The 16,285-nt window shown below is 39.4% G+C and overlaps 1 protein-coding gene across 4 annotated transcripts; it reads left to right on the top strand.

Moving 5' to 3' along the window:
• Positions 1-1,281: 1,281 nt before the first annotated feature.
• On the top strand, positions 1,282-11,945 carry LOC131240981 (protein MALE DISCOVERER 1-like). Of its 4 annotated transcripts, none has more exons than XM_058239565.1 (14): positions 1,282-1,377; positions 1,958-2,407; positions 2,491-2,623; positions 4,081-4,152; positions 4,766-4,909; positions 5,006-5,149; positions 5,380-5,472; positions 5,574-5,635; positions 5,727-6,218; positions 6,437-6,627; positions 7,134-7,266; positions 7,756-7,913; positions 7,993-8,181; positions 8,859-9,363. In XM_058239565.1, exons 2-14 carry the CDS (start codon positions 2,299-2,301, stop codon positions 9,117-9,119), a joined length of 2,181 nt encoding a protein of 726 aa, XP_058095548.1. In that variant the 5' UTR covers positions 1,282-1,377; positions 1,958-2,298; the 3' UTR covers positions 9,120-9,363. The 4 variants fall into 4 exon arrangements, with proteins under 4 accessions (XP_058095548.1, XP_058095549.1, XP_058095547.1 ...); XM_058239566.1 differs by adding an exon at positions 11,809-11,945 and having other exon boundaries at positions 1,330-2,407; positions 8,859-9,147; XM_058239564.1 differs by having other exon boundaries at positions 1,330-1,825.
• Positions 11,946-16,285: the final 4,340 nt, after the last annotated feature.

The raw sequence follows: 16,285 nt of genomic DNA, 5'->3' as shown, positions 1-16,285 counted from the left end.
TTAAGGTCATCAGGTGGGTTACACGTAGACATTGAACGGAGACCCTTTGGTCAACTTCTTCCAATCCACCGTCTATTTTCTAGATACATCTCCAAGATGAATGGCATCGGCATACTTTTTCCAGGTCAAAAACACATTGGTGTGGCCCGATGACTTTCTTGGATCTTGCTCACGAGCGCATTCTCAGTAATTTGGAAGGGCCAGGGGATACTCGTGCCCGGGGCTGTGTGAGGCCCACAGTGATGTCCATGGTAAATCCACTCTCTTCATCAGTTTTGAAAGACCACGATAGGAAAAGGATTCTAATAGTCAAGCAGATCCAAAGCTCAGGTAGGCAACCCCAACGAAACAGTGGGAATAAAAATCTCCACCATTGAAACCTACCTGGAGCTGGCCATGGAACAAATTTCATCTTGATACAAAACTTCTCTCCCGTGTGTACCTAGGGTCGCAAGCAACCTGCTTCACTGGAAGGGGATTGTGCGGCAGAAGGCAGGAAAATACATGGTGTATTTGTTTTGAAAGAGTATAATAGAATATGAGTCTAAAAACTAGGCAAATACAAAACTTAAATAAGCTATATATCAAATGGTAGAGTAGAAATGAAAACATCTACAGTTGAAACTTTTTTAATATAAACATAATGTTTATATGCCTTCCAAAGAGTTCATAGAGTTATTAGCACTTAAATATAAACTGTCTGAATCAATATTATTCTGATACAAAACTTTATGTTACCCGGGCAGGCATTTCCCACACAGCCTGGCAGGCAATCCCATCCCCTGGGGCTCCTTACCTGTCACTGTCACTTCTGCGGATCCGTCATCCATCTATCATTTAGATGCGGAGAAAAACTTTGATAGACTATACACATGCACATAGAAAATACATATTTTGAAATACAAATAATTCAAATCAAACGGTCCAAATTATCGGTCCCAGTTTTGATGCATACTGAACAAAAAATTAGGCTTATTTTTATCACCTGACTATCGGATTGGTGGATATTTATTGGACGGTTCAAAAGAATATTACCCTAGTGCCCTATTTCAAAGTACAAGTGTCCAACCAATCAGAGGTTACGTTTATTCAAACCATAAGCATTTTGGGACTGTTAGTGAAATTGGTTCCACCAATGTAGCCGGTTTAATTTGTGTTAACGTATCCCTGCGTATCAATCGTCATGCTCTGCCGGAGCATCAAAAAACTCCAGTCCAGACGCGTGGGTCCCACAAATTTCAAATGATTGGGAGACCAACAGACCAACTAAACTGGATGTCATGGTGGGCCAACGTCCTAAAAGTAGAGGGACGCACGCACGGCACGACCATTTCCCTCGCCGGACCAAAAACGGGAGGTGGAGAGCCTGGTCAAAAGGTGAGAATTTCGCGTTTGCGAGTCCGATACCGACGCTCGTGGGGTGGGCCCCTCCACACCACAAAAAACCGCGGTAAACCTACTTCCGTCCGGCGGCGACGGTTAGCCGGCTCCCAACCGGGTGCGGCCAGGCCCAACTATAGAGAAAAAAGAAAAAAGAAAAGAAAAAAAAAAGAAAGAAAAAAAAAAAAAAAACGGAAGGGGGTGGGGCCGGTGAAAGGAGAGACAGAAAGAGCGCATGTGGTAGCCGGCGCCTTTGACGATGGCCGAGCTATGATGTTTTGATCGAAGGCCGGAAAAGGGCAGTGAGAAAGCAGGAAAATACACATTGCCTGGTTTTCTTTTGCTGCCTTCGTCGTCTTCCCACCCCCATCCAATACCCCTTTCTGTCTTTTTCCACTTCCCTTTCTTAAAAATCCTCCTTTTCCCTTCTTACCCCTCCCTTCTGGTAGTGTTCCCCATTCCGTCCTCTCTTTTCCCTCCCCTTTTGCTTTTACTCGTGTGCATTGCTTGCGAATGAGGTTTTGCAGCCGCATCTTCTTTTTCTTTTGAAATTCTTCTTCTTTTCTTTTCGTGTTAGATCGCAGCCGTTGATTTCGGGTTCTGACAGTAAACCGAAAGCGCGTCTAACCGTAATTAGACTCCGAAGATGAGAGACTCAGATTCGATCTTCTGCAGCTTTTGAACGGACGGTTGTACATAGAATCTGACTATCTTTTCTACCTTTCGCTTGTGTAATTCTTCTATTCATGGAGGAGTCGTCATCGTGGCCGTTACTCCATCGTCGATTTCTGGCCTGAGGAATCAAAAGGATGGTGTTTTTTTTACAAAACCCTGGCGATTAGGAAAACAGTCACATTTTCTAGCTGTAATTACCACTACCACAAAAAGATCATAGCAGTGTGAAGCCTTTGATCGGAGATGATGCATCGATGGTATCTATTCGGGTTTGAGCTGCAAACATTCTCATTTGTCGTGCCCTTGATGTTTCTGCTGCAAATCAATGGCTGCTGGTCGATTAACCTTGAAGGTAAATTATTCAGCGATTATGGATTGCTCTGTTTTCTTTTGATGGGCGGCCGAGATTTAATCCGGTGTTGGTTGGGAACGCAGGGATGGTTTTGTTGAAATTCCGCGCGGGGGTGGTGTCAGATCCTTATGGCGCACTTTCAAACTGGAGAAATAGTGACAGTGATCCATGCATGTGGTATGGCGTTCGTTGTGTGGGTGGCACAGTAAGGATGCTGTAAGTCCTTGTATCTATTTTCTCAGATTGTATTTTCAGAGTTTTGGTCTTATTTCTATTGAAATGTCTGTATTTTCTTTTTTGTGTGATGTAGGAATTGGAAAATGGAATTTTTTATATTGTTGTCTTGAGTGATCTTGAAACATGTAGGCTGCCATTATTTTCTACTTGATGATTGGTTAATGGACTTTCTTCTATTGCTGATTTTGAAATGCTTGCTCAGCTATTCTTTTCTACTTGATGATTAGGAAATGGACTTCTTCTCTTGCTGTTTTGAATGATTTGGAAACACTTGTTGTCAGATGCCTTTAATCTGGGCTCGACCTGTCGAGTGAGCCGCTCGACTAGTCGAGCACTGCTTGACTCAAAGTCCAGCGTGCTATTATTTTTGGTGTCCGGGCTGCTCGACCAATCGAGGGGATGGCTCGACCGGTCGAGGGGGTTCCTCGACCAGTCGAGGTTACGCAGATCCTGCGCGGACTGCGTAAATTTGAGGCGGTAAAGTCCGGACTAGGTGCGTAAGTGGAGTTTCCTAAACTATAAATAGGGGTCCGTAGGGCTATTCTAAGGTATTCTAAAGCTTTCTAAAAGTTTTCCAAGGGTTCCTAAAGGGTTCTAGGGTTATCAAAGGGTGTAGCAAGGGTGAGATTCGAGGTTGTTCAAATCGGGTAAGTCCTCTCTCTTGTAATTTCTTTTCATAGTGGATTTCTGTCGCTTTATGCCGTGGTTTTTTCTCGCAAGGGTTTTCCACGTTAAATCTTTGTGTTCTCTTGTGATTGCTTGATGTTATTGGATTGCTATCCTAGATCTAGATCTGTGTGATTCTGCAGCCCAAATCCCCAACAACACTTCATCTGCGATTGTTTTCTACTTGATGATTGCAAAATGGACCTTCTTCTATAACTGTTTTGAATGATCTTTCATGACAAACCATTGCTTCCTCCTGCATCAGGATGTGAGTAGTGCTTCAATTCTCAGGAGTCCATGTTAGGCCCTTCAGTAAGTGATCCAAACTGTTGAATGTTTCTCTGATGGGCCGCATGGTTATGATGGTTTCCCAAAAAATCTCTTTGGTGGGGAAAATCCTACCGTACGAGCAGAGGCCTACTGAAGATGATTAAGAAAAGAAATACAACCATTGTGCAGAATAATTGGATGGCCATGATCTTCTTACCTGGAGGCTTCCCCCAATCAACTCAGGGGTCATTGCATCAATGGTCTGGATCACTGTCTGATGGGCATTTTTTATCTTTATGTCACAAAATCTGCATAGTGTTGTTCACATGGCTACGAATTCCTTACTGTAATTTCTTTTTCAGCTTTGGCATTTTTGTCTTGCTTTCCAAACATGTTATACATTGCCTACATTCTGAGCATGACATGTGTTGGAGAAAATTTTGTTTCAGATGATTGGGTATTGCTGAATATTCTAAAGACTTATTTGACTGAACTTGTAGGGACCTAAAAGGGCTTTCTCTTGGAGGGACGCTGGCTCCTGAGCTTGGGAAACTTAGAAACTTGCAATCTCTGTAAGCGTTCTGTTTAGAAATTTCAAACTCTTATCTTTCAGTGACATAATTTCCAGAGGGTGTCATGCTTAGCAGAACACGCACTTCTTTTAAATTCAGGGAATTATAGTGTGCTGGACTTCTGGGCATTATACCATAACTATGGGTCTGGAGCTGTTACCCCACCGTATCTAAGTCAAATCAGAATGCCCCCTGAAATAGTAGTACCCACTGTAGTTTGCTCATATCTCTAAATCAGATTTCTCAGGCAAACCTAACCTCTGATTAGTGATTTTTTTTTTTTTTTTTGAACTCAAATTTTACCTTCAATCGAAGTCCACCTAGGCATGTTAGGATCGTACTTTGAGTATAATTCTTGGGTTATCATCCATCTACAGTGGCCCCCGTATTTGGGTGGTTTGGATTTGAGATACATGCCATGTTAACAGTAGGGCAGGCTTCCCATACACTGTAATTGTGCTCTAATGCCAAGCACCCGATCATTCCCCTCAAACTCTACATATGCATGGACATCATTGTTTGAATACTCAGTTGATTATGAATATCAGCAGTTCTTAACACATCATTACGAGTATCAATGGATTTGCTTACTTCTTTTTGTCTGTGTCAACAGTATCCTCTATAAGAACCACTTCTCAGGTACCATCCCAAGGGAGATTTCAGGACTAACTATGCTGGAGCTATTGGACTTAAGGAGCAATAATTTGAATGGAACTATTCCAGCAGAGATAGGCAATTTGCAATCACTCAAGCGCCTGTGAGTCCTTAATTTCAAATTTTTTGTGCGTGCATTTTTTATATTCCCAGACCCAAATGCCACCTTACTGGGTGTAGTTCCTGTTCTGTATTCCAGATTAGTCCGTGACAACAAATTTAATGGAAGCATGCCTTCTGAGGTCAGAAAGCTCAGCATACTTACTGAGCTACAATGTGACCAAAATCTTATATCAGACATGGGGACTGGAATTGACTGCATAAACAGAAAGTTTGGACCTTGGTGAGAGATTTCTCATTCCTTTAACCTTACTAGGGCAAAACTAAACTCACGCTTTCATTCCTTTATCATGAATGTGTTGAATACAGATTTCATATGTGTATCTATGTTATTATTATCTGTCTATTGTTTAGATCTTGGTTTTTCATACACTAGTTAGTAACAATTGTGGATCTTGAACCGGATACAGAATCTCTTTCTAGATGTTCGCTGATTGGCTATGCTCATTGCAGTGTTTGGAAGATCAGTTTGAAACAACGGAATCAGGCGAGCTCTTTAATGGTCAAACTCAAAGGGAAACTTCAACATTTTCCCAATTCGCCGCTGTATAGATCGTGTTCCTTTTTCTGTTGTTTTCATAATCTTTCTTATTATTTTCATTCTTCCTTTTGAAGTTCCTCAACTAAGGAAACTTTTTTCTGTCAAGGTTCAAGTTCGGAAAAGGCTCTTCTCATGGACATGGAGAGAAATGCCATGACAATCTCAAAAGTGAGTGGTTGGTTTGTTAATGCTTCTGTTTCCACCTCTGATATTGAAGGGTTTATGGTACCAAAGGTAATGGGTTTCTTATGGTTATTAGCAGGCTCAACTGAACCATATACAGTACAAAATGTAGATGTTGCACCAAATCCTGTCCCCCGTAGACGGCTTCTGGAATCTAGTAACCTTGCTGCTGCTCCTATAACTGGTGCTACCCCTGAACAGTTTACTAGCATTCCATCATTGGGGAGTGGTTCTTTTCCTGCCATACCAAACTCCCCTAACATAAATTATAAGAAAAAACCAACTCCAGCACCTGCTCCATCACCTACTGCAGATTCTCTTCTTCATCCTTCCCCTCTTGGTGTCCTGACATCTCCACGTCAGCCTGCTCCAACTCATACCACTGCAATTGCAACAGAATCAAGCAATGGATTGGGAAAGTGGAAGTATATGTTGGTACTTCCAGCTGGAGTCTTTGTTCTTGGTATTGCTGCAGCCCTGCTTTTTGTCTTCAGGAATCAAGGAGGGGCAACCATTGGTCCTTGGAAGACTGGACTAAGTGGTCAGTTGCAGAAGGCATTTGTAACAGGTGATTTCTTATTTTACTTCAGTCAGATTCTGTTCTTATGTAGCATTCGATATTGTGATTGAAGCACTCTATAAAGTGGTAACCTCTTGATACCTCCGGTGACAAGTTTGGGATTTGAATGGTAATGATGCATGTTCTTTAGTCTGTATAAATTGATCTTCCTACCTATACATTTCATATTGTATGCAACTTATGTAGTCTGAGTTGAAAACTTACAGGGGTACCCAAGCTAAATCGGTCAGAGTTGGAAACTGCTTGTGAGGATTTTAGCAATATAATTCGCACTGGGCCTGCTTTCACAGTATTCAAGGGAACCTTGTCGAGTGGAGTCGAGATAGCCGTGGCATCTACCTCTATTGTATCTGCCAAAGATTGGTCGAAACATTCTGAAATGCACTTCAGGAAAAAGGTCTTCATTTTTTGGTATCCTTGGAAAAGAGAATGTTACTCGCAACCACCCATCTGCAGACACCAATCACAAGCATCCCCACACATGCCAGATGGCATATTTGTAAGAGGTCCAGGCCCTTTTATTAGGCAGGCAACATGGTGAATGATCCCTGGATAAAAAACCGGGCTGGTCCACATGTAAATTGAATGTGGATTGTTGGTAATTGTGTTTTACCTGTCTTTTTTTCTTACGCATGTGGCCTCCCAATGAAACGACTGGCATGATTTTGGGGCCGGGCATATTCACTATGGACCTGCCTGATAAATGGCTGAGATATCTCATGTGTGCCATGGTGGCATGCAGGGTGCTTGCCTTTGGCATGTGCAGATGTGGACTTGCAAGTAGCATTCCTCCGTTTCAAAAGCATATGACCTATGACCTTACAGTATAATACAACATGAACTGAACCACCTCTATCACAATCCGAATTCTAATGCATTTCTGAATTCTTTTAATTTATGTAGGTTGACTCACTGTCACGGGTGAACCACAAGAATTTCATGAATCTCCTTGGATACTGTGAGGAGGATTTGCCTTTTCATAGGATGATGGTGTTTGAATATGCTCCCAATGGTTCCCTATTTGAGCATCTGCATGGTAAGAATTCTCATGGAACTGAAATTGCAGAAAGATGTTAACTTAAGAGGTTCTAAAAAAAAAGGTTTGCTTGAATACATCCCAGCATATTGCAATGTGATGTGTCTGGATTGTCTTCTAATGATCCAAACGGTTCGTACAATCAGCCTCTACTTGTATGGTGGATAGACGGCAAATAGAATCTCTTAAATTGGATTATATCGACCAATTGAAATTTGGCTTTTTTTCTTTTTTTTTCTTTTTCTTTGAAAATGGACATTCACCATAATCTTTTTGTAATCAAAAGGTTGAAATATTCAATCTGATAATTTTTTTGGGCATCCCCCATTGAAGTGGAACCCTATTATCTGAACAGTTTGGGTCATTTAGATAACCGAATTCCAATGCATAAAATTCTGACAGATCATATTCTAGTACATTGGGATGTATTTGAGCTACCTCCTGAAAGAAATAGACATTCCATCGAACTGATTTGTTTTCCGTTTGTAGTTAAAGAACACGAACATCTTGATTGGCCTGCTCGGATGAGGATTATCATGGGAGTGGCTTATTGTATGCAGTACACTCACCATGAACTGAACCCACCTATCTCACATCCTGAACTGACATCAAACAATGTCTTGCTGACGGATGATTATGCTGCCAAGGTAAAAACAAATCATATTTCTGTCATGTTCTGTTTCTCATTGTCTCTGAGCATGGATTCAGACACATGATTATTTTCAGATTTCGGAGCTCGGCTTTTGGAAGGAACTTGCTCAGAAAGGAACGACATCTGGAGATGAAGACAAGGATCCCTCAGAATTGCCACTCACAGATCCAGAAAGCAATATCTACAGTTTTGGAATACTGTTGCTGGAAACTATCTCCGGAAAGCTTCCTTATTCTGAAGAAGAAGGGTCCCTGGTAAACTGGGTAATGCACCTGACTTTTTAGCCTTCACTATCTTGTGCATGTCCATTAGGTGGATTTGGTGCATATGGATGCTTGGTGCAGAGACAAGGACACGCTTATGGGCGCCGTGGTCTTACATAGGATCCAATGAAATAACTGAACACAGGATTCATGTTGAAGGAATCATCAGGTTCTGATTCAGGATATGAATAAATCCCCAATGCACGTTCTCCGTGCAGGTGGGATCCATAGTTCGGTGTTCCTGAATGGTGATCTAGTGGGCCCCACTGTGGATTAGGAATGCCCCAAAAATCCCAGATTCAAATATCCTGGATCTTTGATCAGTTATAAAACAAATTCAGAATGATCTGGACTCTAGAGAAAGGGCTAACGATTGTATGGCTAAGATCTTCTAATCTGGATCAGTTTGGGGCATCTCCCTTCTAATGTAGAGTGTCAAATCATTGGTCTGGTTCATTAAACCATGGACCAATTTGTTTGGATGAGAACAGCATTCAGCATCCTGTGAATCCTATTCATATTGGGCCGGTAGACAGCTGTAGTTCACTGATGTTTTCTCACCCGCTGCTGCTTTGAAAAATCCGAGTCTTGATTCAGTTACTGTATCGCTGTGCTTTAACATTTCAAGTGAAAGGAACACTTCACTTTTTTCTGACACTGAAACGATGACTCCTCAGGCCATGGAATACTTGAACGACAGGCGTAGTATCAGCTACCTGATTGATCCCTCACTGAAGGAGTTCAAGGACAATGAGCTAGATGTGATATGTGAAGTTATCTTGGATTGCATTAAGCAGGACCCCAGGCAGAGACCAACTATGAAGGAAGTTACGGCTAAGTTGAGGGAAGTGATTAGTATTTCACCTGATGCAGCGACCCCAAGACTCTCTCCGCTTTGGTGGGCAGAACTTGAAATCCTCTCAGTGGAAGCTAGCTAGCTCAAAAATTTGTTCTTGGCCTTGCATTGTAAGTCCCCATGTGGTTTTTTTGTGTGCAATATATCTTCATCATTCATGCTTTTCCCCTCGACATATTGATTGTATTATAGCCAACTGTCACCATGATGATTTGTTTCATTCTTTTTTTCTTTTTGCTTCTTATTTTTCCCCGATCCGTGAGAATAAGTGTGACCCGAGGTCTCACATACACATTCCACCATACTTATACATGTGTACTTTCATACTTTGAGAGACTGGTTGTGAAAAAAGGTCTGCAATCTATCATATCAACATGCCTTTAAAATAAAATAAAATAAATTCAATTACTTATTAAAAAAAAAAAAAATCAATGTGCAGCAGGTGAGTGGTATGATGTGATTTTCGTACTTGGCTGTTGGGGATTTTAAGTTCTTGATCCTGTGAAGTTTTGCAGCTCAAAATTTGGGTTGTCTTCCTTCTTCAGCTCCCCAATGGTAAAGATGGGAAGAGGGTGGTTACCTTTGCTCTTGTAACTTTTCTATGATGAATTCGTCGTTATTTTTTTTTTGGGTTTTCTGTGCAGGAGTGCGTTGATGTTTATAAAATTGAGTGGATGTAGACAAATGTATATTAACAAAACATAAAATGTTCATTAAGGCCCTGAAATAGTAGTAAAATGGCTATGACAACAATATAGAACACCCGCTAGTAACTAATTTTTGCAATGGAAAAATATTTCATAAGATTTTCCTTGCGTTATTAGATTTCCAATGTTTTCATTTATAAAAAAAGAAAAAAAGAAAAGAAAAAAAGAAAAAGAAAGAAGAAGACTGTTTGAATAAAGGGCCTAAATATGTGAATTCAAGGGCCTAAAGATTTTCCTTATGAATTTGTGAATTCAAGGGCCTAAAGATGTTTTCATTTGTACTATTTATAGTAAGTTTTAGTTTGAGTATAACTCTTCATCCATTGGGCTTCAAGAGTTGCGCCCAACATGAAAAGTGCTTAGAATAATTAGGAGAATGGCATGGTGAAGCCAAACAGGCCAGTTACTATTTTGGGCCGAAAACTTTGCGCACTAGTAGGAATCACGACTGTCTATAAATAGTAAGTTTACTATTTATAGTAAGTCACGATTTCTAGGAGTTTTAGTAGTAGTTTAATTCCGAAACTTCTCCCATGGCTTACCATCCCTATTTAAAGGGTTGTAAACTTGTTTATTTCAATTATCAATCAATTTACGAATTTTTTAGAATTTATTCTATTTTTTCTTGCCTTTTCCTCGTGGATCTGAGAAGTCTATGTGAGGAGTCTGGAGAAGCTTCGTGGATTCATAGTAGGGCAGTGTTTGACCTCATCACGTTCCTCCCTGCGCAGTTAGGCTGACCTGATGAAAACAATTGTTTAGAACTATAACTGATATACTGTGGGCTTATTAAATTGACGTATCAAGATGTTGATTAGACCTATTTTCATGTAAATGATCTCGCCATCCATTTTATAGGCTCTTGGTCAGATGTTAGAATGGTCCAATTAACTTGATCAAGGTACCAATGAAATGTATGCTCGACCTAATTGAGCGTTGGATCTGACGATGGGGTGGCCGAGTGTCCCGATTGAACTCGATCCATTCCCTGATCCAATGCTCGTAGATAAGTTGTATCGCTCCTAGTTGCATTGAAACTTTTGGACAGTCTACTCGGATCCGATTTTTTCATGAGGTCTATGATGCAAAAAGACACCATTCAGATGACCTGATCCATCCATCAGTTGTCCTTAGCCATCTCTTTTCGGGCTGGTAACTATTTTTTGATAATAGAGATTCTTTAGAGCATTGACAGGAAACAATAAATTGATGGTTTAAATTTTTTACCTATTTTTGATATCGATGATCTGAGCCATCAAAATAGTTGGGACCCATGATGATATGCATTAGCATTGTCGCCAAAGCTTCTAAGGAACTCCTGAGATAATCAATCACTGATTTGGACTGTCCATTCGTTCCATACCAGTATTGTCAGGCCATGATGCAAGCATGAAATTGATCAGATGATCCTATCATCCTAACCATCTGATCAATAGCAAAATAAATAAAGAGATGTCAACATCGAGGTGTACATAAACAGGCATAAAAATTCAATCTAATATAAGACGCCTCTTATAAGTATTAACATACACAAGAACACACGAGATGGGAAGAGTTTGTGCTTGCAATGTGCACCAGGTGTTGGTGCACGCTTCTCCTACCATCCAATGGAAAGAAACTTTGATACTCTGGCAGTGTGTGATTGATGATATGCAAGCAGTACATGTTATACAAATTAAATAGGGTCCCAGCTTAAATGTTCATGAAGCAAAAATATGCCTATCTGACGGTCCTATTTCAGGTTTCAACAAATAAGCATCCACAAATTAGAGATTATGATTACTCAACCACTCTGATTCTAGGTTAGGTAACTTAACAAACGGGAGTTCTAAAATTTAGCCAGTTTAATTTGAGTTATTGTATGATAATTTCTAACTTCCCATAAATCCAGTGTCATATACTGCTTGAGTATCCAATAGCTCCTCCCACACAAAATAGTGAGTGGAATCTTAAGGTCCGTTTGGCAAGGAAAACTTTTGTAATTGCGATTATATATATATATATATATATTCTTGATTTGATAAAATTTTGTCCGGTTTTTTAATGTTACACTTTGTGGAACAGATCGGTTGAGCGCACTGGAAGTGGTGATAGGGTGGCAAGAGATGAAAATGTTTAATGGAGTCGCTATTAGCCAACATATCAAAATCTACAGCAGGCTAGAACCATAGAACCATGATGACTCAAGGGTTGAGATGAACGGTGTGCTAAAACCATAGAACCATGATGACTCAAGGGTCGAGATGAATGGTGTGAATTTGAATAACTGCTTGTAGTGTGTGTGATCATATATTCTGAGTAAGGACCCCAGTTATGAGGAAAGAAGGTGTGTGGCACACTTCTCTATCAGTGTAAATGCATGATGCTTACTTTATGAGACTTGTGATTATTTAGGATTCTAGTCATAGATAATTGCTTGGAAATAAATAAGAAATGAGGCAAATCTATAACAAAGGAAGGTGTGTGGGAAGGGAGATGTTGGAACTAATGTATGGAATGTAATGTAAATGAAAACAGTAAATGGACCGTTTGAATTAATAAAGGGTCTAAAGATGTGGGTGGAGAAGAAAGAACTTCGACACTCACATGGGAGATAAGATAATTAAAGTTCTTAGATTTCCAATTCCACTCTACAAGATCATCAATCGAAAAATGGCCTACCCTTATTGGAGAAGTGAGCAAGGAAGGAAGAACACTCGCTCTGCCAGGTTAGAAAAAAAAAAAAAAGGGTTAGAGCTCTTTGATTTACACCATACTCTTAAAGATTTTTTTTTAATGGAACCGGTGGGAAGATAGTCTTAAAGGAAGGGGAGTATTTCAGCAGTAATCTCTATGATGAGGGCCTTGTCTTCAAAGCTTTACAAATTAGTGGGAGTGTACATTTTAGAGAGGGGAGCACTTCACCTTTAATCTCTAAAAAGTCCTCATTTAGTCTTTAAGACTCGGGTGCCATTTAGTAAATTGAAAATAAGATTGAAAAATTAATATAAGTACTAAAAACTTAAAAGTGCTTAATTTTAGTATTTATAAATATTGAAAAATTTGTCTGAAAAGTTCTAATATATGAAATTAACTGTTTTTGTTTTTCACAAAAATCTATTTTATAATCACAAACCATAAATATCTAAAAATTGATAAATTTTCATATTTGACATTATTGTCTCAATTTTCAATTTTTTTTTAAAATTTATTTTATTTTATTTTTATTTTTTTAGAGTATAAGACAAAATATGTTATTGCTATGCCACCAAATTTCACACACCTATACTGATCAATTCACATATATCTCTCAAACATCTTTTGATTTATAGACCGTGTATGCATCCTTGAATTGAAGGACTGGACATCTCATATTTAACAATAAAGGCCATTTCAAAGTTTAGGACCATCTAATACTTATTATTATTATTGTTATTATTGCATGATCCATCCATAGTGAGCCTTATGTTGACAACATTGTCCATCATGAAATCAGTGGGTATAGGTTCATATGAACAAAACCCAAAATACGAACCATACTCAGGTGGAGCATCTTATAGCTTGATTTGTCGATAGATAAAACATATGCATCATGGTGGGCCCTACAGCTCCCCTGATAAGACCATCGGTTTCTAGGTCATGGTGGGGGCAATCAACGCCCAATAATTCACATCTACAGGGGAATGGATATGGGGCAGCCTCATCCAAGAGGGACACACATAATGGATGGGCTGAATTTGTGAACCACATCTCGGTGGGCCCAAAAAATGATTATGAATGTTTTAATGAAAAGTAACCCCTCTCAACTTTCGTATGTGGTGTGGCCCACACAAGTCACAGATTGACTTATTTTCAATACCTAAGCCCACTATATAATGATGCATCTGACTGATGGGGTAGATGTTCCACATACATCATGGTGGGGCCGTGTGTGTGAAATGGTTCTATGCGTTGACCTAATGGAAACTTCCCATGAGGTCGAGCTGTGTGGGCCTACTGTGATGCGTGTCTAAAATCTACCTCATTAGTCAGATGCACCATTCCATTGTGGGCCTCGGGCTTAAAAATCAAGTCAATCCATGACTTATGTGGGCCACACCACATACAAAAGTTGAGACCGGTTACCCTCCCATTTAAACATTCATAATCATTTTTTGGGCCCACCGAGATATGGTTCAGCAATGCAACCCATTCATTATGTGTGTCCCACTTTGATGAGAGGACAGACCAAGTTTCAGAAGCATCCAAGTTTCATGTGGGCTCCATCAAGTGCTTTTATATGTTTAATTTAGGAATGTCTTCACATGATTTTAGATGGTATGGCCCACCTGAGTTCAATACACTGCTGATTTTTAAGATATTCCATAATTTAAAGGGGCCCATCAAATGCACGGTGTTGATGTTTGACACACATCATGGTGGGACCCACACAACTCAACTTTATGAGAAGTTCCCATGAGGTCCACCGTATAGAACCATTTCCCATTCATACATACATACATATATGTGTGTTTGGTAAATGGTTTTATGCCGCGGACTTCCCATGAGGTCAAGCTATGTGGGCTCCATCGTGATGCATGTCGAACATCTACCCCATTGGCCATATGCACCATTCCATGTGGTGGGCCTGATGTACGTACATGCAGTCTATCCTTTTTATCCCGTCATTTTAGAATATACATGACACCTAAAATGTAGTAGATCCAAATCCTAGGTGGACCACACTATAAGAAACAGTAGTGATTGGACACTCACCGTTTAAATTTTCCTGGAAGACACAAATGTTTATTTGCCATCTAAAATGTTTATAAAGCCACAAAGACAGATGAAAGTACGACACAAATATTAGCGTGATCCAAACTTTTGTGTGGCCCAATAAGTTTTTAATGGTCAATTACCATTGTTTCTTGTGATGTAGTCCACCTGAGATCCTAAGCCACCCTTAATTAAAGGGGCATTTGGATAGTTAGTTAAGGTAAGCTACTTATGCCTCAAGTAACTTATTTTAGTTTCTATTTTTTAATCATATAAGCATGTTTGGTAAATAATATACTCACCAAGTTCTCCTCTCTTTCATTTCTCCCTATACAACTTTTGAAAAGTAAGAATATATATATATATATATATATATATATATATATATATATATATATATATATATATATATATATATATATATATATATATATATTTGAAGTGATTAAGAAATTTTAAATTAAAAAGTTACTTATTACTTATCAACTGTTGTAATTAAGTTAAAAAAGTAACTTATTTGTTGGTATCCAAATAGGCACTAAGAGACCGGTTCCCCTAAAGGGTCCTGTATGACCAGTTATTCTACAAGGATGTGCACAGGCCCACAAGGGTGTGTGTACAGCCTATAATACAGGGTTACCTTCCCATGAAAGTTGAATGCCCTCAAAATCAGACTAATCCAACTACGGTGTGGACCAAAATGTGAATTCTGGTTTTAGGATGGCCATCTATTGATTTCTATGGTGTGGCATGGCTTATTATTCTATGGGCCTAACCCTCAACACGGCAGGCCTAATAAAAAAACAGCTTAACAAACATCTGAAAACCTTCAAATACAAAACTTGGCCATATGACAACCGGATGCATGGTTGGATATTGTACTCACAACCTCGTGGGCCCCGGGCAGTTGAAGCAATTTGGAGGTGCGGTTTGGCTGGTGACCCACTTGTTAAGCAGGTGTCAAAGCCCTGGTAGGCCCACCATAATGTATGTATTTCATCCATGCTGTCTATCTATTTTGCCACCTTATTTTAGGGCACGAGCCAAAAAAAAATGGGGTAGATCTAAAGCTCAAGTGAAATACACCACAAGAAATAATGGAAATTGAACATTGATCGTCGAAAACTTCATGGTAGATGGAGAAGTTGTGGATCAAGCTAATATTTGTGTTTTTCCTTCATACATGCTTGTGGGACCTTATGAACCAATTGGATTGCAAATAACTTCATGGTGGGGACTAAAAGGGTTTTAACGATGGAGTCACTATCCCAACCATTTCACGTGGTGTGGTTCAATTGAGAATTAGATCTACCTCATTTTTTGGCTCATGCTTAAACTCGGTTAATAAAATGGATGGACAATGTAAATAAAACACATACATAGATGGTGCTTTGATACTAGTTGGTTTTTTGGTGTTAGGGTTGTTAAGCTTGAAATTCGATCGTTGGTATGTATTTATTGTGTTGGGTGTATCAAAGCGTTTTACAGCTTGATCTCAACTAAACGCCTGTATATGGCCCTAAGTCTTAGGATAGATAGAGAAACCATGGGTGGTTGTCTATGACAAAAAAACTGATGTAGTTCAGTCATATGGTCAACCAGCTATATGTGCAACAAGCTACTTGTAGAAGGAAAGGGTTCATTTTTCTAATTAGTTCTTTTCGTCTATCAGTCCAAAGAAAAAAAAATTTCACTGTGATAGTAAAGATAGTATAATTTATGTATTGTGATAATAAAAAGAACTCAATTGTATTAATTGAAATAGAAATAAAAGCTTATAAAAATATATATCTCAACAATTCAACAT

Source organism: Magnolia sinica, chromosome 3, assembly GCF_029962835.1.
Source record: "Magnolia sinica isolate HGM2019 chromosome 3, MsV1, whole genome shotgun sequence".
NCBI classification, from domain to species: Eukaryota; Viridiplantae; Streptophyta; class Magnoliopsida; order Magnoliales; family Magnoliaceae; genus Magnolia; species Magnolia sinica.
This window is presented reverse-complemented; position numbering and strand designations above follow the sequence as displayed.

Bases quoted from the DNA above. Each gene is read 5' to 3' on its own strand.
- LOC131240981 (XM_058239566.1), top strand. From the start codon at position 2,299: ATGATGCATCGATGGTATCTATTCGGGTTTGAGCTGCAAACATTCTCA. The intron at 6,219-6,436 runs GTGATTTCTTAT...GAAAACTTACAG, and splicing joins GCAGAAGGCATTTGTAACAG to GGGTACCCAAGCTAAATCGG. The intron at 6,628-7,133 runs GTCTTCATTTTT...TAATTTATGTAG, and splicing joins AAATGCACTTCAGGAAAAAG to GTTGACTCACTGTCACGGGT.